This window comes from Rattus norvegicus, chromosome 1 (genome assembly GCF_021556685.1).
Source record: "Rattus norvegicus strain SHRSP/BbbUtx chromosome 1, alternate assembly SHRSP_T2T, whole genome shotgun sequence".
In the NCBI taxonomy this organism is placed as follows: domain Eukaryota; kingdom Metazoa; phylum Chordata; class Mammalia; order Rodentia; family Muridae; genus Rattus; species Rattus norvegicus.
In genome coordinates this window covers 169,207,079-169,233,894 of record NC_141534.1, presented here as the reverse complement: position 1 = coordinate 169,233,894, position 26,816 = coordinate 169,207,079, and the positions used below count along the sequence as shown (strand labels likewise).

At 43.2% G+C, this 26,816-nt stretch overlaps 1 protein-coding gene and 1 long non-coding RNA gene across 10 annotated transcripts in view; one reads left to right on the top strand and one right to left on the bottom strand.

Moving 5' to 3' along the window:
• Nucleotides 1–10,630, bottom strand: part of Stim1 (stromal interaction molecule 1) — a 162,588-nt gene extending 151,958 nt beyond the window's left edge. For 4 of the 9 annotated variants that reach the window (XM_087570765.1, XM_087570772.1, XM_087570769.1 and 1 more), the window contains exon 1: nucleotides 9,875–10,630. In XM_087570765.1, the coding sequence (XP_087426891.1) occupies nucleotides 9,875–10,013 (139 nt within the window). In that variant the 5' untranslated portion in view covers nucleotides 10,014–10,630. 9 annotated transcript variants of the gene reach the window in all.
• Nucleotides 6,218–10,129, top strand: LOC148007771 (uncharacterized). The gene is made up of 2 exons (XR_015652315.1): nucleotides 6,218–7,095; nucleotides 8,497–10,129. It is a non-coding gene; the product is annotated as an uncharacterized LOC148007771 (long non-coding RNA).
• Nucleotides 10,631–26,816: the final 16,186 nt, after the last annotated feature.

Genomic DNA, 26,816 nt, shown 5'->3' with positions numbered 1-26,816 from the left:
TTGTGCCTTTAGCCATAGTCAGCTGCTTTACTGTAACCTCAAGTAAGGCCACAACCCACCACCAGGTTAAACTATACTCAGATTCCTGACCTGTAGAAATAAAGAGACAAAAATGCTTATTTTAAGCCTTGAAATTATGCCATGATTTGCTATGCATCAATAAATAACCAACACAATTGAGGACCAAGTCCACTTGCCCAACTATTTCAAGCCTGCAGGTGGCCCTAAGAAAGTGGTTATAGCCAGAAAAAAAGGAAGAGTTTAAGCCAGATAGAAAGTCAAATACTGTTAACCATATTCTATTAACCATTCTCTCAGGTCAAAAGTAAACCTGAAATAAAAGCTCAATTCCACTGCACCCAGAATCTATATCTCAAGAAAGACGGCAGACACAACTACCCTTAGAGATACTCATAGAGTCTCAATGACGTTTTTAGGGCCTTCAGAAACCAAAGGCTGAGAGGACCCAAATGGCTCACATCATGCTATAGCAAAGTTCCAAAGTTCTCAATTTTTAGGACAAATAAAAGTTCTGAGGCAAAAAGAAATGACAACCTCTTCACTAGATCCAAACAGCTAGTAAAGGAAGGTGCTAGACCCCCAAAACCCTAACTTCATGATGTAGCCAACTCTGACATTATTGAAAGCAAACCTCAATCATCCCACTTTGTCTAGGCATCTATCTAGCTCTACCCCTCTCAGCAGAGTCCTTTGTCGAATTAGTTTTTCCTTACCACTCTTTACTCTTTGATCATCCTTGGGTTTTTGAGATAGGGTTCCTCCATGTAGTCCCTGACTACCCTGGAACTTGCTCTGTAGTCCATGCTAGCTTCCAACTCACAGAGATCTGCCTGCCTTTGCCTCCTGTGTGCTGAGATTAAAGGCCTGTGCCACCACCACCCAGCCACTCTTCATTCTTATCGCTTTTCCTTTCCCAATGCTGGGAATGAAACCAAGGGCCTTGTATGTTCTAGATATCCCAGACACTCTTATCTGGGTTTGTTTTGGGTTTTTTTTTTAACTTGTAATTATAAGACCCTGGTCTCTTTAAAATCTTACACATATGGACTGTCCAGATGGCTCAACCAGTATAGACACACAGGCCTGGCAACCTAAGTTTGACCCCTGGAACCTATATATCTTGGTTTGCTTTCTATTGCTATGACAAAACACCATAACCAAAAGCAACGTGGGGAAGAAAGTGCTTATGTGGCTCACTAGTTGGAGTCCATCAAGGAAAAACCAAGGCAGGAACTGAGGCAAAGACCATGGAAGAACAAGAATTACTAGCTTGTTCCTCATGGATTGTTTAGCCTACTTTCTTCTACAACCCAAGACCTCTTGCCCAGGGATGGCATCTCCCACAGTGATCTGGGCTCTCCCACATCAATAAAATGCACCACAGATTTATCTATAAGCAATCTAATGGAGGTATTTTCTCATTTAAGGGTCCTCTTCCCAGACTCTAGCTTGTATCAAATAAACAAAAAATGGACAAGAAGATCACTTGAAGACAGGAGAGAATTTATTACTGAAAGTTGTTCTCTAACCTCAGACACATGCACCACCTACCCAAACACACATATACATCATGCTCACACACATAGTAAATTAAATTAGTTAATACTTCTTCCAAGTAAAATGAGTTTATTGGTCCCAAACTGATCTGGAGTTGAATATTTTTTCATTTCTTATTGTATTAGTGCAACTGTAACTCTGTGTTTTGTGTGTGTGTGTGTGTGTGTGTGTGTGTGTGTGTGTGTGTGTGTACCTGTTATAGCATTCATGTAGAGGTCTGATGACAACTTCAGGACTCTATTCAGTCCTTCCATGGTAATTTCCAGGGACTGAACTCAGGTCATCAGGCTGGTATGGCGAGAGCTTTTACCCACTGAACCATCTCATTAGCCTTTTCTTTTACTCTTTAAAAACAAATATAAGGCTTATTTATCAATGATCCTAAGTGAATATGAAATTCTAAAAGAAGGAGTTTTCCAAATAAGTGAAGCTTGTGTCTTTAAGCAACCCCCTCCAAGAAAAATATTCAACTTTCAAGTACCTAGCAACTACAGTAGCATCCAAACTACTTAACAAAATCTAATCAAATGCACAGACCTTATAATATGTATAGTATGCCATAAACCAAGCCTTGTGCTAAGAACTATAATTGTTCTGGTCTCATTTATCACAAGCTAGCTTCAAAGTCCTTACATAGCTAAAGACGGCCTGTCTCTACTTCCTGAGTTCTGGGATTACAGATATGAGCCACCATGACCAGTTTATGCCATCCTAGATATTAAAACCCAGGGCCTCATGTATGCTAGGCAAGCATTCTAACAACTAAGCCAATCCCCAGTGCAGCTTTGTAACAAATGGCTATCCTATTCAAACACCTTGGACAACATACCTACAGCAAGACTGTAGCAGACAGAGGTTGTGAATATGAGAGAAATCCACACACTTTGGAGCATACCAATGAGTAATGTTTTTGATTTAAAAAAAAAATAGCACAAGCCCAGATTCCCAGTTACTGTTTTGAAACTATCCTTTTTAGCTATATGTTCTAGAAGGCAAATTGTCAGCTACAAATTCTTCTTGAAAATAGCAAAAATGAGGATAAATAAAAGATTAAGAAGGGGCCTGAATTTAAATAAAAATAGAAGTGCCTCAAGTAAACAGTACTAGCTCCAAAAGTTGAAAAAAGGTCCAAACATGAGACATTCAAAAGAAGGAAAAATAATACAATCTCATGCCAAAAGTCGCTGATTACCAGCTTTTCCAACAAACCTCAACAGTGGGTAGACTTAACACAATAAAAACAATAAAGTACAGCCATTCCTCTATTCCTTCACAAAGATCCCAGGGAGGAAATATATATATATATACACATACACACACACACACACACACACACACACACACACACACACACACACACACAAAGTACTATGCCTATATCAGAAAGTCATAAAAAGTGCCCTTGACTTAATAAAGAAAACTGTATTGTTACTAGTTTATTTTTTGTGTGCATACGAATTTTACATTTTGTTATCTTAGGGTTTCATATGTTTTATAAACAACAAAAAACAAACCCATAGTAAGCTAAGTTTTATATCTTTTTTTCCTCCTCAAGAGCCTGACAGCCAGAGCTGCTGAGTTTCCTGAGAATCAGTCCCCACAGATAGAAATGTACCACAAGACGCTCATGAAGCCACTCTGCAATGTGTCTCAAAGGCTACCATCAGGAAACCAAAGACTCCACAGAGGACTTAGAGCCCAAGGTCTCTGAAGACCAAGGAAACCATTGCCTTCAACGAGGCCTCATTCCTTCTGGCCAACACCATAGCTGGTAGAGATTTCATTTTGAAAACCAGGTAAGACTCAAACTTTTTTAAGACTTACTTTAATCATGTGTATGTGTGTATACACATGAATATGTAGAGATGAATATAGGACATGAGTATGAGTTTGGCCAGAGCAACGGATTCTCTCAATCTGAGTTATAGGCAGTTGTGAGGCACCTGATATGGGTGTTAGGTAGCAAACTTTGTCCTCTAACAGAACAGCATATGCTCTTAACTGCTGAGCCATCTCTCCAATCCATGCCCTCAAACTTCTGATGATCATCTTGCCTCTGTCTCCTAAATGCCTGTGATCATAGGCATCCATCATCACACCTGGCCTACATTATCATTTTCAATATTCTCTTGCAAGTTAGTATTTCTTCTAAACATATGTGTATACAATATAAATGCAATCAAACACAGTGTTAACAGTACCTATAATTTTTGTCACCAGTCAAAATCATGTACAGTCTCACATCGTAGTACACTGTTACAAATAACTGAAAATAGTATTTATATTCATCATAACTTTAAAATTATGGTAATTATGAGAACTAGCAATAGGTCACACATGACTGCATCCAGGTGCTCACATGAAGCAGCTACCCAACAATGAAGCACCTGTCTAATTACCAAACCACCCGACAGTGAGAGCCCACACATTCACACTGGTTACCCACATCCAGAATACCCTTTCCTTCAACCCCCCTCGGTCACCTTAGGTTAGTATAGCTTATACAGAGCTCTCTTCCTTTGCCTACACAGTCTATACTGTTAGAACTTGAACTTGATTAAATCTATTCATGATGTTGCATTTAGTATTATCTAAATAAATCCAGACATGGTGGCACAAACATACTTGTAACTCAAGCAATCCCAAGCACTTGGGAGATAAGAGGCTGGAAAATCAGGAGCTCAAAGTAATCTTCATACATAGTAAGCTCAAGGCCAGCCTGGGCTACATGAAACTCAAGCTCATTGGGTAGTTCCTTCTAGAGCAGAGGCAAGCAGTATAATAATATAATATAATGTAATAATAACAGTCATTACCCTGACTTACACACTGAATAACTAAGTCAGTATCTTTGACTCAAATATCCTAGTCTAGTTTCTTTACCAATAACCTACTATGAAATTTATATTTAATGCCTCTCTGGGTATCAGTTTCCTTATATATAAAAATGAGTAGGATGAACTACTTAACGTTTCCATCTCTTAACTTTTAAATTAAGCAACCACATTTTATCCCCAAGATCTGAGAAAAACTGTGGGGGAAACTGTAAAGCCTCCCCCAGCTTTCCCAGGCAGGGTTAGTCACTTGGTCCTCAGGAGTTGCCACAGCTGTACGTATGTATGTATGTATGTATGTATGTATGTATGTATGTATGTATGCATGCATGCATACACAAATATACACACCCAAACTATGACTTTTCCAAGGTAACTTACAAGCTGAGGTAGTGCTAAGAAAAAGAGTCAGAGTCCTGAATTCAAGCACTGGTTCTCTATTCTCTATCTAACATTGGGAAAGTTGTTCAACTTCTCTCATTTAATTTCCTATGCTATAAAACAAGGATGACATTTATCAGAGAAGCTGCTTGTAATAATTAAATGGAATAAAAGTTTATAATGAGCCAGGAGTGGCAGTGCATGCCTTTAATCCTCCACTTGGGAGGTTGAAGCAGGTGAATCTCTGTGAGTTCCAGGCCAGTCGGAGCTGCACAGTGACTGTCATCATTATTGCTGATGTTACTGTACCACGTTCTGTCCTGTTAGACAATAGGTCCTAGCTTTAACTATGCCTCCAGTCCCTCCTCCTGCTTGCATTGTCCTCCATTCCACTTCTCACAAGACAATGTTTATTTGTGTGCTTATGAACTGTGTCCCCAGCAAGAGTATAACTTCCATGAAGAAGGAAGATGACCCTTTCATTCATCCTTAAATCCCCACCTAAAGCACACAGAGTATGACCCAGAGCAGCCACTCAAACACTTGTTGAATAAACAACATATGAGCTGGCGCTGTTTAATGTTTGCTGAATCAATTAACCTAGCTAAAGGTGACTGTCAAAGCTAAGGCCTGGAAGTAAATATGTCCTGGCTGCCCCAGGATAGTGTGTCCCTCTTGCCAGCCCCTGTATTAGCTTCAACCAAGCCCCACCCACATGCTCTTGGCTCCAGCCTTGTTCCAGGAGCCACCCTCAGCTAAAATTAGCATAGCTACCAAGATGGCCAGGCCATTTATAGCCTTGGAGGCAGCAGCAACTAATTGGGTGGGCTGGCTGGGTCCTGATGGGTCACTCCAAAGAAGCTGATTGAGAAGACAGCCTACACTCTACATAGATGCCTATCCTCCAAAACCTTACTTGAGCTAAACCAGTTTCTGATTCAAAACCCTCAAAACCACCTATCATGGCAGCCACAACTCCAGACTCGACCTGAGGTCTCTTACACAAAACACATTCTGTAGAAAACATTTGAATTTCTGCAAGCAATGACCCTAGAGCGTATAAGTTCCTGATACTCATTCTGAGTCAGCTTAAAAAGTATAGGCCCTAGAATAACACAGTCATAGACAGATCTCTCCTGAGAAAATGACTTAACACAACTGGGTGTTCAAATATTTTTTTAAGACAAAAAGTGACAGGAAAGTTCTATCCACTGCCTAAAGAGAGCACTGCAAGCTCAGGGTTCAGAGGAGATTCTGTTTGTCTGGTTGGTGGGTGAGGTGGTTTGGTTTTGGTGTTAACTAAAGATCAAATCCAGGATACCATGCATGCAAGACATGTACTCTATCAACGAAGCTACCAGTATAACCTCAGCCCCATGGTCAGAGTTAGCTTTTGGCCTGTTTTTTATATTTATTTTTATTTTATGTGTATGAGTGCTTCACTTGCATGTATTTATGTGCACCAAGTGCATGTTGGGTGCTCTCAAAGGTTATAAGAGGGCAGCAGAGCCCCTAAAAACTAGAGTTAAGGATGGTTGTGAGCCACCATGTAAGTGCTGAAAACAGAACCCAGATTCTCTGCAGAAGCAACAAGTGTTCTTAACAGTGGGTCATCTCTCCAGCCCCTGGTCAAGAAAACATGAAAAAGTCATTAAGTATTTCTTTCTTTTTTTTTTTCTAAGTCGTGCTGGAAATGGAACCCAGGATCTTTCATAACCAAGCTAACCAAGCACTCTACCACTAAGCTAAACCCCTAGTGCACCATAAACATTTTTTGAGACAGTCTTCTCTATGTATTCCTAACATCCTGGAACTCACTTAGACCAGGCTGGCTTAGAACTCACAGAAATCCACCTACCTCTACCTCTGCCTCTGAGTGCTGGAACTATAATTACATGTCATCATTCCTGGCCACCATAAGGATTTTAGCAAAATCCTTGGAATCAAATCTTATGACACATTAAAAGGTAATGGGGTGGTTGGGGGCGGGGGGCTTCTTTTATCAACACCTTTCCTGAAGAGGAAAAAAAGCATCCCTTTTCTTGGATCTCAGACACAGAGACACCAGGGACTACCTAATTTCCAAAAGGAGAGCAACATCTTCTAGGCCCCACCTAGAACTCCCTTAACAGGACAGGACCTGAGAAGATGGAAGACGTCCAGGACTTAAGATCAGAACACCTGCTTCAAATACCAAGCAAAGAAGCCAGCCTACTCTCTCAGTCCCTCAGTCTCCCTCAGTCAGTCTGTCAGTCTCGCGCGCTCTCTCTCTCTCTCTCTCTCTCTCTCTCTCTCTCTCTGTGTGTGTGTGTGTGTGTGTGTGTGTGTGTGTGTATACATGTGCACAACGTGTATTTGTAAGCACATATACCATGATGTACATATAGAGATCAGAGGACAACTTTATAGGGTCAATTCTCTCCTTGCACCTTACTTGGTCCCAGGGATTGAGCTTAGGTCACCAGATATGCACAGGCAGAACCTTTACTCTCTGAGCCATCTTGATAGCCCAAGGCATTTATTCACATGTAAAAATAAGGATTTCCCTGCATTTTAATAGGGCTATTGTGAGTCTTTGCAGAATAAGTCATATAACTGTAAAATACAAGCTGTACAGAGCACACAAATTTACCAGTTAGGTTGAATCTTGCTGAGAAAAATGGTAGCTAGCCAGGCTACCATTGTGGCCTGTAGTCCAGTCCTTGAGTAGTGGAGGCAAGAAGATCAAGGGTTTAAGACCAGCTTCAGCTACATTTTAAGTTTAAGGCCAACCTAGGCTACTGAAGATCCTATCTCTAAAGAAAGAGAAGGGGGCAGGGCGGTGTAGAAGGCATAGCTTTAACAGCAAGTAAAACCCCCCCTGTATTCTATGGACACAGAGAGCTTGGAAAGACTTCAAGAGTCCCTAGCTATATCAACAGTGTCTCTCCAAACCCTTTGCATAATCTAGGGTATAAGCCACTTCTTTGAAAAAATTAAGTCCCTGCCTGAGCCAAAGTTCCATAGTGACACAAGGAGACAAACTACCAAAACAATACAGGTAGGAAGGACACCCACACTCCCACAAAAGCCATAGGCATTCCTAACACACAGTCTCTGAGACTTTCCTCCCTGGAATATAATTACTACAACGATGGAAGCCAGTTTCTGAACTAAGAGGAAATAAAGATAAAAAGAGAGGCCTTTATGGCATAATCGGAATACTCAGTCCTCTAAAATAGGATATATGAGGAATGTCTCCATAAAATCAGCATGAGGTATTCCCGAGGAATGCTGGAATGCTTCCCTACCTTAGGCAAAAGGTGCACACCACACACACACACACACACACACACACACACACACACACAGAGAGAGAGAGAGAGAGAGAGAGAGAGAGAGAGAGAGAGAGAGAGAGTCAACTTCCTAATGGCATAATCGGAATACTCAGTCCTCTAAAATAGGATATATGAGGAATGTCTCCATAAAATCAGCATGAGGTATTCCCGAGGAATGCTGGAATGCTTCCCTACCTTAGGCAAAAGGTGCACACCACACACACACACACACACACACACACACACACACACACACACACACAGAGAGAGAGAGAGAGAGAGAGAGAGAGAGAGAGAGAGAGTCAACTTCCTAAAGGCTTTGCTAATGCCTGAAACTCGAAGCTGCATCCTTTTAGTTTAGATCTGACATACAAAACGGCTCTCAGAAAGATTGATTTTATGCCATACACACATATTCTGAAGTGAAAACAAAAGGATAAATTACCAATTATAAACCAGGATGTCTGTCACTGCGACTGCAGAAATGCTACTCGGGCTTACTTCACAGTTCAACCATAGACCCATGGGGGGAAAAACATTTAAGCTAAGTTTCAGAGGCCTAAGAGACTTCCTATGAAGATGCAGGATTCATTTGCAGGAAGGACCGATCCTAAAAACCACAACTCTAACTCCATGCTTGTACAAGGGGCAGTCCTGGCCTCATCTGCAAAACAGCCCTTGAAACAACTAAAATTTCAACAACCAAGTCAAGAAAACTGAAAGAGGGCAGCCCAAGAAAAAGTCTACCACTAATGCAATCCACAAAACACTCCACCCACGGTGATTTATATCCTTCACCTACTCGTATCATCAGATACCCACTGAGACATCCCCTCACTGAATGTGCCTGTCCTCAAACACCCTAACTATTCTTCTGCACCCAACCCTTCAGGCTACACTCTGAGGCAGATCACAGTGACAGGGTGTGAGAAACAGAAAAAGAGAACTGGTGAACTTCTAAGCTTTGTGTAAATTAATTATATTTTTTAAAGGTTCCTTTCTACTGTGAAAGTATTGGCCGCAGCTACTGCTGCTGAGCGAGGCTCCACAAGTATACGGGGAAAATAAGAACAGATTAAAAATAATAACACGGAACCCTTACTCTCATCAGTCAGAAGAAACGGATTAAGTCAACAAGTGGTCCCAGGATTTTTTATTACAGAGAAGTCAAGAAAGGGCCATTTAAGTCCCTAGTGGTAAACAGGATTCCATCTAAGGACTTGCCTTGATATTTCACACGGGCACAACCAAAAGACAGATTTCCTAAGGGAAAGGAGGGACTACGGTTCTCACGGTGGTTAGAACAGAAAGGCACACCTGAACACCAAGCTATAGAAAAACAGACCCAGCCCTGCCCTGATCTTCCCTGCCCACCTCCAGTGGCCTCAACCCACCACCGCCACCCACCCACCCTCTTAAACCTCAAGTGATAAAACTGGCTAAAAGCGATTTTAACATCTGAGAAAGCCACTCTTTCAGACAAGAAGTCCTGAATGGGCCCTTAACCTTACTGATCTAAAGAGTCAAGGTGTCCCCAAGAGGCTTCTCACTACCATCCAGAGGAGGGATAAGGAAAGTTGCTCAGAGGAAAGACTAACATTAGGCATGACTGCTACACGAAAGAACTTCTTGGACTACTGAGACTACACAGTGCTATGGTGTATCTCACATGTGCGGAAATTCCAACTTGCCCACTTCGAACCACTCAGTTTTGAGTCAATTAAGCCCTCAACCCAGTCCAGCCCGCCGCCAGGCCTTCTTTACCTGCTTCGGTAGACTCTTCAGAAGTCGCCCCCGAGCTAGCTCCTGTATTCTTCTCACTGTGACTATGGCTGAGACTCTGGCCCTGATGCAGAAGGAGCCCCCAAAGAAGCCACAGGGCAAGACGAGCGCACACATCCATGACGGAAGGTCTCGGTCAACATGCGCCTGCTGTAGACACCTTTGGATCCCAGAAGCAAATCCCAGAGTCGGGGAGTGCAGACGACGGTTCCAAAGCAAGATGCCCTCGCGGCGTCGCCGCAGCTGTCCAGCCACCTGCGGGCTTACCTCCTTCGACAACCGAAGGTCAAGTGCCCCAAGTTTGGACGCAGAAGGATCGGAGTCTCCGGTCCAACTGTGGGTCCGCCGAAGCTGCGGCGGCGGCGGCCTGAGCTCTAGCTGCTTCCGGAGAGTTTGAGCAGGGTGGCTGCGGGGCCGCTGTCAGCTCCGCAGCTTGCTGCACCCCTGCGGGAGGAGGCGGGCAGAATCTCCCGCCCGCACGGAGGTGGGGGAGGGAGAGAAGGGAGGAGAGAAGGGGGGCACCTGACCTCGCCCCGCGGACCAGCGGTGAGCCTCAGCAGCTAGGGCTTCGGCGTGCGACCTACAGGCCCTAGCAGACACCGATGTCTCTAGGATCCTAAGACTCCTAGGCCGAGGTCAGCGCCCCCGCCGGGTCCCGTACCTCTGCGGCTCCTGGTCCCCCGGTGCAGCAGGCGGACGCGCACGGGCCAGGCCCGGGACAGCGGCTCCCGGGAGGGCGGGAGGGCGGCGCGGGGCGGGCCCGAAATGGGCGGGGGCGTGCTCTATCGCCGGCCCGCCCCGCGCCGCCCGGCCCCCAGCGAAGCTCGGGCCCGCCCCAGAGCCGGCTTATCCCGGAATAACCTGTTGGAGACCGCCCGCCAGAGCCCCCCGCAAATGGCGGGGTCTCGTTGGGGCCCGACCTGCGCTGGTGGTCGTCAGGACCGCGGCCCCGCTACAAGGATGGGGCCTCGGCCTCGGCCGTGAGCACCCCAGCCTCCCGCTCTAACGCCCGCCTGCAGGCGGGCCCCTGACACGCAGTTGCTCAGGTAACTCAGGCCTGCGGCGGCGGTGACAGCTACTGCCCTATCCGGATCTCCGGGCCGCAGAGCTGCTCTCCGGGCTCCACTGTTAAGCCAGTTTGGACAGAAACCCCGCACTAGGATGACAGACCCGGAACCGCCTGAAGTGATTATGGTCCCGCTAGGTTTGGCCCAGGGGCGCGCTCCCAGCCCCCAACTCCCGACTCCCAGGCTCCGCCCTTTCGACGCGCCTCGCAGCCAATCGGCTTCCGCCTCTCTGCGGCTCAAGAACCCGCGCCTCCTGTGTGCTGTACGCAGCGGTTCCTGGTGGTCATATATAAGTACTGCAAAAGAACTAGTTCCTAGGTGGCCCTGATCCTTTCTAGAGGGTTACCGAAGGGAAGGGGAGCCCCTAGTCAAGCTCTTTAGAGGATACGAGTGTTTAAAAAAGAAATTATTCCAAAAGTGGAATGAAATGTCCATCCCACTGTAGGTAAAACTTCACCTGTACATAGCCTAAAAGATCTATCTGCCTTCCTAACACCCCTTCCTGCCTCTGATCTACATCAGATGCCCTCGTGTAGCTCTTGCAACCCACCCCTCAAGCCCCAACCTCTTGAGGTTTATGGGGTAAAGCCTGTGACCGGTTCCTCCTATCTCGTTCTCCTATCTCTCTGATTCCGTTAGAGGAGATGGTAACGACTTGAGTATAAGTGCCCCAAAAACAGAGAACCCCGCCCAGGCTTCCTTTAACAAAGCCTATACTTCCTGTTCTCTTCTCAAGCGTTACTGTCAGCAGATCGTTACGGAAACCTCCGTGCCCTACCCCTGTCCTTGGCATCGGAGGCAGGAGACTGGATTAGGCCCAGTCCCTCTTCTGACAGTGATAAACCAGCTCCTGTTATGAGTGAGCCCTTTGAAGACCAGAACACGGATTTGCCCAACAGCTGCCTGGCTTAAGGGTTAGGCTGTTGATATAAAAATACATGTTGGACGTCATCTACTATCACTCTCCCCACTCTGTTAATCTCCCATCGCACTGGCCTTTTTTTTTTTTCTTTCGTGTGTGTGTGTGTGTGTGTGTACTTTTACAATATAATCAAACCCAGAACCTCAGACATGCTAAACAAGCGCTCTATATGCCACACTAAAAATGGACCTTCAGGAAGTTCCCAAACACATCAAACAGGCTTTAGAGCATTTGTGTCTGTTATTTCTTCTACCGGAAACCTTCCTCACCTGCTCTACTTCCCCACCGGCTCCTCACCAATAAACTTAGACTCTTGTTACTCTAGATATTGTTCAATAACCTTAGAAGGGCCAAGTCAAGGCTGACAAGATGGCTCAATGGGTAAAGGAGCTCACCACAAAAGCCAGACAAACTGAATCCCAGTATCAGAAGCCACATTGTGGGAAAAGAGAATGACTCCCACAAGTTCTCCTCTTAACCTCCACATGTGCCAAAAACAAGCGTAAAAAACTTTTTAAAGAAATTACCCATCAGGCATGGTGATGAACACCTTTAGTCCCAGCAGTTGGGAGACAGAGGCAGGGAGATCTACATGAGTACCAGGCCAGCTTGGTCTACAGAGTGAGTTCTAGGACACAGAGAACCCCTGTTTCAAAGAAAGAAAGACAGACAGAAAGAAAGGAAGGAGAGAGGGTGGGCGGGAGGAAGGAAAGAAGGAAGGAAGGAAAGAACGAAGGAAGAGAAACTACTATCTATATCACCCTTCAAAATCAGTCCACAGAGTGAGGCCATAAATATGTCTCTCCCTCCCACTACAGTGTGCTTGTGAGTTTCCAGAGGTCTCTGGGATATACACCTGCACACAATAAATACTTAGTAAAAAGCTCACTGGTAAGAGTTCATTTGATTACACAAATATTTATTGAGTGACAGCTGTATTAGAAAATTGGCCAGAACAAAAGGCAAACCCCTGACCTAGATTCTGTCAGGCCTGTGTTCTGAGCCAGCTCTCAAACTCAAGTGACAAAATGAACACTTAGGCAATATGACTGAGTCTTAGGTAGGAGTGATGGTGGCGGGGACTACAGATTGGAAATCAGGCAGGAAGGTGGACACAGTATCAACAGATTGTCACCAAAAAAGGATTGAGACCTTTTGGGATTCAGACTCAGGACACACAGCTGAGGTGTATATTTAACGTACCACAGTGGACCTAGCCTCCAGGTTCTCCCTGCATCCCTCAGTGCTGACCTGACATAAACTCCCTCTACCCAGGGCCTGGGTTTCCCCTCCCACAAAGCTCTTTCCTATAAAATCCAGACATTTTGGTCTCCTTGCTCTCCTCCTCATTCCCTCCCTCTGCATTTTCTCTCTCCCTGCATGTGTATGCTCTTTCTCTTCCCCATCCCCTCTGTCCTCCTCCTCAAGGCAACTTCCCTGGCCTCATTCCATGGACCAGCGAACCGACCTGAGAGTGGCTTCCCAATAAACCTACCTTTTATATACTTACATTCAGCTTGAAAAGGCTCATTTCACCGGCAGAGAATAACTTATCAAGGAGTTGGAGAAATGGCTCAGCAGCTACGAGTGCATGAGTTCTTTCAGAGGATCCACATCAGGTCTCTCATAACCACCTGAATGTCCAGCTCCAGGGGGATCCAATGCCCTCTTCTGCCTTCCACAGACACAGACACAAACACACACACACACACACACACACACACACACACACACACACTCAAATGCACACACACGCCCTGCAGACACACACATAACTAAAGCTAATCTCAGAGAACTGAGAAACAGGGCTTGTCCCCCATGCCAAGGCTCTGGCTTCAATTCTGAGTATAGTGAAAAGTAATTTTTTAAAAATTCAGTGGTTAAGAGCACTGACTACTCTTCCAGAGGTCCTCAGTTCAATTCCCAGCAACCACATGGTGGCTCACAACCATCTGTAATGGAATCCAATGCCCTCTTCTGGTGTGTCTGAAGACAGGTACACTGTACTTATATATGATCTTTAAAATATAAATAAATCTTTAAAAAATAAAATAAATAAATAAATAATAAAAATTGGTATTGTACAACACAGAAAAACTTACAGAGTAGAAAAGGGCTAGAAAAATAGCTTATTAGTATTTGCCTTGCAAGCACAAGGCTCTGGGTTTGATCCCTTTCCCCCACCACCACCACCCTCACACACACAAGTACACACTCACATGCACAAGTAATTAGGTTTTGTCAGGCATTGTCAGTCACACCTGTGATCCTAGCATTTAAGAAGTTGAGCCAGGGGCTGGAGAGTTAAGAGCACTAACTGTTCTTCCAAAGGACCCGGATTCAATGCCCAGCACAACGGCAGCTCACAACCATAACTCCAAGACCTGACACCCTCAAACAGACATAAATGTAGACAAAACACTAAAGCACATAAAAATAAAAGTTGGGGGGCTGGAGGGATGGCTCAGCAGGTAAGAGCACTGACTCCTCTTCCAGAGATCATGAGTTCAATTCTCAGCAACCACATGGTGGCTCACAACCATCTGTAATGAGACCTGATGCCTTCTTCTGGTGTGTCTGAAGACAGCAACAGTGTACTCATATACATAAAAATTCTTTAAAATTAAATAAATAAATAAATAAATAAATAAATAATAAAAGTGGTTGCCTGCCTATCTGTGGCCCAGTGAGTGGCAGGATTAGGAGGTATGGCATTGTTAACAGTAATGAATCACTGGAGTGGGCGTTGAGATGCTTATGCTCAGGCTCTGCCTAACGCAGAACAGAGCCTCCTCCTGGCTGTCTGCAGAGGAGTCTCTTGCTTGCCTTCAGATGTAGAACTCTCGATTCCACCTCCGACACCATGTCTGCCTGGAATGCTGCCATACTTCCTGCCATGATGATAATGGATGATCTGAAACTGTAAGCCAGCCCCAATTAAATGTTTTCCTTCGTAAGAGTTGCCATGGTCATTGTGTCTCTTCAAAGCAATGGAAACCCTAAGACACTGAGCTGGAAATCCAATTCCAGCCTAGTTACTCAATGAGTTCTAGGACATCTGGTACAGAGTAAGAGCCTGTCTCAAATTATTGTGTGCATGAGTGTAATCCTAGCCACTAGCCAGCCACTATGGAGGCTGAAGCGGGAAGAGCATGAGTTTGAGGTCAGCCTGGGCCACATAGTGGGAAGCTGTCTCAGAAAGAAGAGGAGGTCATACATAATCCCATCGCTAGAGAGGTAGAAGCAGAAGAATGAGGAGTTCAGGCCAGTCCCAACAACATAGTGAATCTGAGGCTAGCCTGGACTATATACACCCAAATCATAAAAGGAAAAGAAAAAAAGAAAAAACTTTAAGGAGAGATCATGAATGCAGTCCCTTGCTACCACAAATTAGTTTTCCATATCTGGGATCTGGGAAAACAGGTATTATTCTTTTTTTTTCTTTTTTTTTCAGAGCTGGGGACCAAACGAAAACAGGTATTATTGTTATTGTTGTTGTTGTTGCTGTTTTTATTAATTACTGTATTGTGTACCCCTATGTGTGCCTGCACAGATGTATGCAGGTGTCCACAGAGACTAGAGTAGAGCAACAGATCCCCTGGCGCTAGAGTTCCAGTAGATGTTTTTAGCCACCTGATGTGGGTGCTAAGTACCCAACTCAGACCCTCTTAACCAAACAGGAGGTGGCGTGCGCTAACCACTGAGCCACCTATCCAGCTCCAATGTCTCTCTTTAAATATTGTGAAAAAAACTTATTGTTCTTCTGTTCCTTTACATGCAACTAAGTTTAAAAGTATAAAGCCTGGCTATGGATCCTCAGTGTAAGCACAAGAATCTGGTGTGTTAGTGTCCCTAGAACAGTGGTGCTGGGGGGGAAGTAAAAACAAGTGGATTCCTGGGACTCGTTAGCCAGCCAAACTAGGGTATTTGGGAAGCTCCTGGCTAATGAGAGGCCTTGTCTCAAAAAACAAAACAAACAAGCAAACAAACAAAACCCACAGTGGATAACTCCTGTACAATGACACCCAAGTCTGACTTCTGATCACTAACACACACCCACAAACACACACAGGCACACACACAAACACACAAACACGTGCACACACACATACACAAACACACAAACACGTGCACACACATACAGACACACAAGATGCAATGGTACAGCACATGCTTTACTTGTGTGAAGACTTGACTTTGATACTCGGTATCACAAAAATCAACAACCTTGTATAGGCTACATAAAATACACCTATAGCCTATGTTAACCACTCTGGCCTTGTTTAAGGCCTAAGCCTCCAGTGTGGTTAAGAAGACAAGCATGAAAGAAATGCATCTTTGACAGAGTTTCTCTCAAAAGTAACTAGATGGCTTCCCTTAATCCCATGATCGATCTCCACAGGAGTGTAAGTGCACCAGCTTGACCTGGAGAGCTTGGGCCCCGCTCGATGCTTCTGGTGGAACAAGCCTGGAGTCCCAGCTCTAGGAGTGCTCAGGAAATGAAAACAATTGTTCAAGGCCTGTCATGACCACAAATGAGTTGTGGTTCAAAGCCAGCCATGACAATTTAGCCCATGTCTCAAAAGGAAAGGGCTGGAGAGATGTATGAGGGTGCTTGACTTTTGCAAAAAAAACTGGAGATTATTTTTGCACCCCCAGCTCACAACCACCCATAACTCCAGCTCCAGGGGATCCAGCGCTCTCTTCTGGCTTCTTCAGGTACGTAAATGCATGTGGTATACATTCATATACACATATATGTATTTTTATTTAATTTTTAAATGAGGCGGAGAGCTCGTAGGCAGCACCCCACGAGCAAACTTGAGCCTCGGGACCACAGATAAGACAAACCTTCCTGCTCCAAGCGACCTGCCTGGTGAACTCAGGACACACAGAGGCAAAATTCCTCTAGGACCGGACACTTCCGGTTTTTAGCGGGATTCCCAAACCCGCGGATCCCTGCCCGCAGCAGCTCGCTGCTCCCAAACTCCGTGGGAGAGAGACCTCTCCACCTGGTCAGGTGGGCACTCCTGAGGCTGCAGACCGGAAGAGACCACCAACACTGCCCACCCCTGCCCACATCCCTGGCCCAAGAGGAAACTGTACACGGCCTCTGGGTTCCCTTGGATAAGGGCACAGGAGCAGCAGGTCCCCTGCATCTGAGACACCGCCGGAACCTGAAGGGACCGACCAGATAAACAGTTCTTTGCACCCAAATCCCGTGGGAGGGAGAGCTAAACCTTCAGAGAGGCAGACACGCCTGGGAAACCAGAAGAGACTGCACTCTGCACACATTACTGATTCCAGAGGAAAACACCAAACGCCATCTGGAACCCTGGTGCACTGAAGCTCCCGGAAAGGGCGGTGCAGATCTTCCTGGTTGCTGCCCCCATGGAGAGCTCAAAAGCAACACCACACGAGCAAACTTGAGCCTCGGGACCACAGGTAAGACAAACCTTCCTACTCCAAGCAACCTGCCTAGCAAACTCAGGACACAGGCCCACAGGAACAGCTGAAGACCTGTAGATAGGAAAAACTACACGCCCGAAAGCAGAACACTCTGTTCCCATAACTGGCTGAAAGAAATCAGGAAAACAGGTCTACAGCACCCCTGACACACAGGCTTATAGGACAGTCTAGCCACTGTCAGAAATAGAAGAACAAAGTAACACTAGAGATAATCTGATGGCGAGAGGCAAACGCAGAAATCCAAGCAACAGAAACCAAGACTACATGGCATCATCGGAGCCCAATTCTCCCACCAAAGCAAACACGGAATATCCAAACACACCAGAAAAGCAAGATCTAGTTTCAAAATCATATTTGATCATGATGCTGGAGGACTTCGAGAAAGACAAGAAGAACTCCCTTAGAGAAAAACAGGAAAACATAAATAAACAAGTAGAAGACTACAGAGAGGAATCACAAAAATCCCTGAAAGAATTCCAGGAAAACACAAACAGTTGAAGGAATTAAAAATGGAAATAGAAGCAATCAAGAAAGAACACATGGAGGGGCTGGGGATTTAGCTCAGTGGTAGAGCGCTTACCTAGGAAGCGCAAGGCCCTGGGTTCGGTCCCCAGCTCCGAAAAAAAAAAAAAAAAAGAACACATGGAAACAACCCTGGATATAGAAAACCAAAAGAAGAGACAAGGAGCTGTAGGTACAAGCTTTACCAACAGAATACAAGAGATAGAAGAGAGAATCTCAGGAGCAGAAGATTCCATAGAAATCATTGACTCAACTGTCAAAGATAATGTAAAGCGGAAAAAGTTACTGGTCCAAAACATACAGGAAATCCAGGACTCAATGAGAAGATCAAACCTAAGGATAATAGGTATAGAAGAGAGTGAAGACTCCCAGCTCAAAGGACCAGTAAATATCTTCAACAAAATCATAGAAGAAAAACTTCCCTAACCTAAAGAAAGAGATACCCATAAGCATACAAGAAGCCTACAGAACTCCAAATAGATTGGACCAGAAAAGAAACTCCTCCCGTCACATAATACTCAAAACACCAAATGCACCAAATAAAGAAAGAATATTAAAAGCAGTAAGGGAAAAAGGTCAAGTAAGATATAAAGGCAGACCTATCAGAATCACACCAGACTTTTCGACAGAGACTATGAAAGTCAGAAGATCCTGGACAGGTGTCATACAGACCCTAAGAGAACACAAATGCCAGCCCAGGTTACTGTATCCTGCAAAACTTTCAATTAACATAGATGGAGAAACCAAGATATTCCATGACAAAACCAAATTTATACAATATCTTTCTACAAATCCAGCACTACAAAGGATAATAAATGGTAAAGCCCAACATAAGGAGGCAAGCTATACCCTAGAAGAAGCAAGAAACTAATCGTCTTGGCAACAAAACAAAGAGAAGAAAAGCACACAAACATAACCTCACATCCAAATATGAATATAACAGGAAGCAATAATCACTATTCCTTAATATCTCTCAACATCAATGGCCTCAACTCCCCCAATAAAAAGATGTAGATTAACAAACTGGATACGCAATGAGGACCCTGCATTCTGCTGCCTACAGGAAACATACCTCAGAGACAAAGACAGACACTACCTCAGAGTGAAAGGCTGGAAAACAACTTTCCAAGCAAATGGTCAGAAGAAGCAAGCTGGAGTAGCCATTCTAATATCAAATAAAATCAATTTTCAACTAAAAGTCACCAAAAAAGATAAGGAAGGACACTTCATATTCATCAAAGGAAAAATCCACCAAGATGAACTCTCAGTCCTAAATATCTATGCCCCAAATACAAGGGCACCTACATACGTAAAAGAAACCTTACTAAAGCTCAAAACACACATTGCACCTCACACAATAATAGTAGGAGATTTCAACACCCCACTCTCATCAATGGACAGATCATGGAAACAGAAATTAAACAGAGACATAGACAAAGAGAAGTCATGAACCAAATGGACTTAACAGATATTTATAGAACATTCTATCCTAAAGCAAAAGGATATACCTTCTTCTCAGCTCCTCATGGTACTTTCTCCAAAATTGACCATATAATTGGTCAAAAAGCGGGCCTCAACAGGTACAGAAAGATAGAAATAATCCCATGCGTGCTATCAGTCCAGCCTAAAGCTGGTCTTCAATAACAATAAGGGAAGAATGCCCACATATCCGAGGAAGTTGAACAATGCTCTACTCACCGATAACCTGGTCAAGGAAGAAATAAAGACTTTTTAGAATTTAATAAAAATGAAGGTACAACATACCCAAACTTATGGGACACAATGAAAGCTGTGCTAAGAGGAAAACTCATAGCTCTGTGTGCCTGCAGAAAGAAACAGGAAAGAGCATATGTCAGCAGCTTGACAGCACACCTAAAAGCTCTAGAACAAAAAGAAGCAAATACACCCAGGACGAGCAGAAGGCAGGAAATAATCAAACTCAGAGCTGAAATCAACCAAGTAGAAACAAAAAGGACCATAGAAAGAATCATCAGAACCAAAAGTTGATTCTTTGAGAAAATCAACAAGATAGATAAACCCTTAGCCAGACTAACGAGAGGACACAGAGACTGTGTCCAAATTAACAAAATCAGAAGTGAAAAGGGAGACATAACTACAGATTCAGAGAAATTCAAAAAATCATCAGATCTTACTATAAAAGCCTATATTCAACAAAACTTGAAAATCTGCAGGAAATGGACAATTTCCTAGACAGATACCAGGTACCGAAGTTAAATCAGGAACAGATAAACCAGTTAAACAACCCCATAACTCCTAAGGAAATAGAAGCAGTCATTAAAGGTCTCCCAACCAAAAGGAGCCCAGGTCCAGACGGGTTTAGTGCAGAATTCTATCAGACCTTCATGGAAGACCTCATACCAATATTATCCAAACTATTCCACAAAATTGAAACAGATGGAGCACTACCGAATTCCTTCTATGTAGCCACAATTACTCTTATACCTAAACCACACAAAGACCCAACAAAGAAAGAGAACTTCAGACCAATTTCCCTTATGAATATCGACGCAAAAATACTCAATAAAATTCTGGCAAACGGAATCCAAGAGCACATCAAAACAATCATCCACCATGATCAAGTAGGCTTCATCCCAGGCATGCAGGGATGGTTTAATATACGGAAAACCATCAACGTGATCCATTATATAAACAAACTGAAAGAACAAAACCACATGATCATTTCATTAGATGCTGAGAAAGCATTTGACAAAATTCAACACCCCTTCATGATAAAAGTCCTGGAAAGAATAGGAATTCAAGGCCCATACCTAAACATAGTAAAAGCCATATACAGCAAACCAGTTGCTAACATTAAACTAAATGGAGAGAAACTTGAAGCAATCCCACTAAAAGCAGGGGCTAGACAAGGCTGCCCACTCTCTCCCTACTTATTCAGTATAGTTCTTGAAGTTCTAGCCAGAGCAATCAGACAAGAAAAGGAGGTCAAGGGGATACAGATCGGAAAAGAAGAAGTCAAAATATCGCTATTTGCAGATGATATAATAGTATATTTAAGTGATCCCAAAAGTACCACCAGAGAACTACTAAAGCTGATAAACAACTTCAGCAAAGTGGCTGGGTATAAAATTAACTCAAATAAATCAGTAGCCTTCCTCTACACAAAAGAGAAACAAGCCGAGAAAGAAATTAGGGAAACGACACCCTTCATAATAGACCCAAATAATATAAAGTACCTCGGTGTGACTTTAACCAAGCAATTAAAAAATCTGTAAAATAAGAACTTCAAGACTCTGAAGAAAGAAATTGAAAAAGACCTCAGAAGATGGAAAGATCTCCCATGCTCATGGATTGGCAGGATTAATATAGTAAAAATGGCCATTTTACCAAAAGCGATCTACAGATTCAATGCAATCCCCATCAAAATACCAATCCAATTCTTCAAAGAGTTAGACAGAACAATTTGCAAATTCATCTGGAATAACAAAAAAACCCAGGATAGCTAAAACTATCCTCAACAATAAAAGGACTTCAGGGGGAATCACTATCCCTGAACTCAAGCAGTATTACAGAGCAATAGTGATAAAAACTGCATGGTATTGGTACAGAGACAGACAGATAGACCAATGGAATAGAATTGAAGACCCAGAAATGAACCCACACACCTATGGTCACTTGATTTTTGACAAAGGAGCCAAAACCATCCAATGGAAAAAAGATAGCATTTTCAGCAAATGGTGCTGGTTCAACTGGAGGTCAACATGTAGAAGAATGCAGATCGATCCATGCTTATCACCCTGTACAAAGCTTAAGTCCAAGTGGATCAAGGACCTCCACATCAAACCAGACACACTCAAACTAATAGAAGAAAAACTAGGGAAGCATCTGGAACACATGGGCACTGGAAAAAATTTCCTGAACAAAACACCAGTGGCTTATGCTCTAAGATCAAGAATCGACAAATGGGATCTCATAAAACTGCAAAGCTTCTGTAAGGCAAAGGACACTGTGGTTAGGACCAAACGGCAACCAACAGATTGGGAAAAGATCTTTACCAATCCTACAACAGATAGAGGCCTTATATCCAAAATATACAAAGAACTCAAGAAGTTAGACCGCAGGGAGACAAATAACCCTATTAAAAAATGGGGTTCAGAGCTAAACAAAGAATTCATAGCTGAGGAATGCCGAATGGCTGAGAAACACCTAAAGAAATGTTCAACATCTTTAGTCATAAGGGAAATGCAAATCAAAACAACCCTGAGATTTCACCTCACACCAGTGAGAATGGCTAAGATCAAAAACTCAGGTGACAGCAGATGCTGGCGAGGATGTGGAGAAAGAGGAACACTCCTCCGTTGTTGGTGGGATTGCAGACTGGTACAACCATTCTGGAAATCAGTCTGGAGGTTCCTCAGAAAATTGGACATTGAACTGCCTGTGGATCCAGCTATACCTCTCTTGGGCATATACCCAAAAGATGCCCCAACATATAAAAAAGACACGTGCTCCACTATGTTTATAGCAGCCTTATTTATAATAGCCAGAACCTGGAAAGAACTCAGATGTCCTTCAACAGAGGAATGGATACAGAAAACGTGGTACATCTACACAATGGAATATTACTCAGCTATCAAAAACAATGACTTTATGAAATTCGTAGGCAAATGGTTGGAACTGGAAAATATCATCCTGAGTGAGGTAACCTGATCACAGAAAAACACACGTGGTATGCATTCATTGATAAGTGGCTATTAGCCCAAATGCTTGAATTACCCTAGATGCCTAGAACACATGAAACTCAAGACGGATGATCAAAATGTGAATGCTTCACTCCTTCTTTAAAAGTGGAACAAGAATACCCTTGGGAGGGAATAGAGAGGCAAAGATTAAAACAGAGACAGAAGGAACACCCATTCAGAGCCTGCCCCACATGTGGCCCATACATATACAGCCACCCAATTAGACAAGATGGATGAAGCAAAGAAGTGCAGGCAGACAGGAGCCGGATGTAGATCTCTCCTGAGAGACACAGCCAGAATACAGCAAATACAGAAGCGAGTGCCAGCAGCAAACCACTGAACTGAGAACAGGACCCCCGTTGAAGGAATCAGAGAAAGAACTGGAAAGCTTGAAGGGGCTCGAGAACCCATATGAACAACAATGCCAACCAACCAGAGCTTCCAGGGACTAAGCCACTACCCAAAGACTGTACATGGACTGACCATGGACTCTGACCTCATAGGTAGCATTGAATATCCTAGTAAGATCACCAGTGTAAGGGGAAGCCCTGGGTCCTGCTAAGACTGAACCCCCAGTGAACGTGATTGTTTGGGGGAGGGCGGCAATGGGGGGAGGATGGGGAGGGGAACACCCATAAAGAAGGGGAGGGAGAAGGGTTAGGGGGATGTTTGCCCGTAAACCGGGAAAGGGAATAACACTCGAAATGTAAATAAGAAATACTCAAGTTAATAAAAAAAAAAATCAAAAAAAAAAAAAAAATAAGCACAACTAGTAGAGCAGAAAGTTGGCTGAAGAAGCAAAATTCCAAATCAAGGCTAAAGCAATGACATTAAAATGTTTCCATGTCAAGAAGCAGCCCAGAAGAGCAAGGTCTTGAAATGTTTTCTGAACAGGAAAAACTCCAGGGAAAATCTGTCTTCACGATGTGAATAAAACAACTCAAATTGCTTGGAAGGCATTTGAAAGCCCGGTGTTTTGTTTGCAGTTTTATTTGAATATACAGTAAGGTTATTTCAGTTACATGTTAACCCTTAGTTTAAAATAACTCAGGTTGTCTCAACAATTGTCTCTGGCAAATTAGTCGGTGTGTGAAAGGCTCCAGTTCTTGATTTGAACTTTGTTTCGAGTTAGTGGGCTTGGATAAATGATTTTATATACATTTATACTAAATTTTATGTATAAAAATTCATCTTCCTTGAAAAAAATTTAAATGAAAGCTGGAGAGATGGCTCAGCAATTGAGAGGACTGACTGCTCCTCCAGAGGTCCTGAGTTCAAATCCCAGTAACCACATGGTGGCTCACAACCATCTGTAATGAGAGCCCTCTTCTTGTGTGTCTGAAGACAGCTACAGTGTACTTATAAATAATAAGTAAATAAATCTTTTTTAAAAATGTAAAAAGTAGTAATGGGATTGGAGATGGCTCAGTGGTTAGGAACACTCAGTGCTCTTTGAAGGTCTTGAGTTCAATTCCAAGGTCACACATGGCAGCTCATAGCTGCCTGAAGCCATCTTTTGTGTGGATGTACATGCAGACATAGTAGCCATATACATAAAATACATTTAAAGAAAAGTAAAATGAGAACTAGGAATATAGCTCAGTGGTAGAGTGCCCAGTTAGTAGGTGTGAGGTTATGAGTTCAATTACACACACACACACACACACACACACACACACACACACACAGAGAGAGAGAGAGAGACAGACAGACAGACAGACAGACAGACAGACAGACAGACAGACTTGAACTCTATGGAATAGAACTCATGACCTCATACGTACTAGAATATGGATATATAGGGAATTGAACTCACACCCTCACACATACTACATGAGATGTGTGTGTGGGTATGTGTGTGCATATAGATAGATAGATAGATAGGTAGATAGATAGATAGATAGATAGATAGATAGATAGATAGATAGATAGATAGAGATAGAGATAGATATAGATATCCTTGGTCTTAGAGGCAAGAAACCAGGTCAGTCACTTACTAATTTACACTTAAAAAGTTGACACTTACATGTTGTCTCAAAACTAAAACTAGAGGCTAGAGAGATGGCTCAGAAGGTAAAGGTTCTTGCAAAAGTTCAGGATTCAAATCTCAGCAACCATGTGGTAATTCACATAACTCTAATTCCAGGGAATCTAATGCCCTCTCTGACCTCCATGGTCACCAAGCACACATAGGGCTCACAGACATACATGCAGGCAAATCAGACATAAAATAAAATGAATAAATCTAATTAAATGTTTTAGGGTTGGAGAGATGACTCAGTAGTTGGGAGCACTTCCGGAGGGTTAGTTGCTCTTCCAGAGAACCTCGGTTCAATTCCCAGTGCCTACACAGCATCCCATAACTGTTTGTAACTTCAATCCCAGGGCATATGACTTGCTCACACCAATGCACATAAAATAGCTAAGTTCATAGTTCTTGCTTAGCACTCATGAAGCTGTGGGCTCAATCTTCTCCTCATAAAACCAAATGAGGTGTGCAGCTGTAATTCCAGCTCTCGGGGTGGGGTAGGAGGGTTAGGAAGGTCAGAGTCAGGTTTAACTAGGTAGTGAGTTTGAGGTCAGCCTTAACTCCAAAAATAACAGGTCAAGAAAAACAAGACAGAACAAAACAACCTTTAAGTGCATTTACCAAATGATTTCTTAAATAACTGAATTGCCAAATGCGTTCATATCCGAAATAAAAGCAAGGTCTGGAAGAAATATTTGTACACCCATATTTGCAGTCATGTCATTTAAAACAACTATGAAGTGAAAATAACGCAGGTACACACAGACAGATGAAGGGATAAACAAAGTGCAATACTGCTGAGCAGCCTGAGAGAAGAAAAATAAAGGAACGAAGGGCCGGCAGTCAGACAAAGGTAGCTTGTTTGGTACTTGCTGCCAAGCCTGATGAACCGAGTTCAAATCCCCAGATTCCAGTGGAAGGAGTGAACCAACTTACACAAGTTGTTCTCTGACTTTCTCATGTACAACATCACACACACACACACACACACACACACACACACACACACAAAACTTTTTTTTTAAAGAAATTCTACACATGCTATGTTGATTGAACTTTGGAACAATATCAGTAAAAACCAACCATGAAAGAAAAAAAAAAGTCATGATTCCATGTATGTGGTTTCCTGGCATCGTCAAACCCCCAGAGATGGGAAAGAGAATAGCCGTTGCTAAAGCGAGCAGAAGAGGAGATGTGAGGTGTCTGAGCAGGTTTCCGTTTTGCAAGAGGAAGGGTGTGGCAATTAGTTGTGTCACTGTGTGGATGTATAATACTTAATATGGCTAAACTGCACACTTAAAAACAATGAAGAGGTTGAGGATGAAAGCAGAGCGCTTGCCTAGCAAGCACAAAGCCCCGGGTTCAAGCCCAGTACCACAAACCCAGGTACGATGGTATTCATCCATGGTCATGGCTACAGATGAAGCTAAGTCAGGAGGATTGCTTGAGCCCAGGATTTTGAGACCAGCCTAGGAAGCAAAATAAAGCCCATATCTCAAAATAAAGTTGAAGATTAATATTTTATGTTGTGATATTTTTGTTTTGCTTTGTTTTTTTGAGACAGGGTTTCTCTGGGTAGCCCTGCTTGTCCTGTAACTTGCACTCTAGACCAGGCTGGCCTTGAACTCAGAGCTCTGTCTGTCTCTGCCTCCCCAGTGCTGGGACTAAAGGCATAGGCCATCGCATGCCCAGTGTGTTATGATTTTTGTAATTACTGTAATTTTCTTTAATCCTCAATTTAAGTTACTCTGAAATGCTTTGAGGTTTCCAAAGATTGCAGTGTTTATTCAGCTGCTCTCAGAATACATTCTTCTGTCAACAGAAACATACTGTGGTGTAGAGAATCTGGATTATATTATAATTTTTGTATTATAGTTTTTTTTAATTGGTAACTTTTTTTAGATAACATACAAAATAGTGAATTTAAAACATCGTTTTCATGTAGAAATATCTTTCTTTGTTCTTAGTTAGCCCCCACTATCCTTCCCCAGCCTCTTCTCCTCTGGCTGCTCCACTCCTTCCTCCAAATGGCACTTCTGCTCTCATGTGATACGTATAAAACTAAATCTAGATTGAGTACGAGAGCGAATATACAATACTTGTCTTTCTGTGTCTGGCTTGTTTAGTTTAATATGATGATTTAATTTTGCCCGTTATCCTGAAAATGACCTAATTTCAGTGGATAAAATTCCAT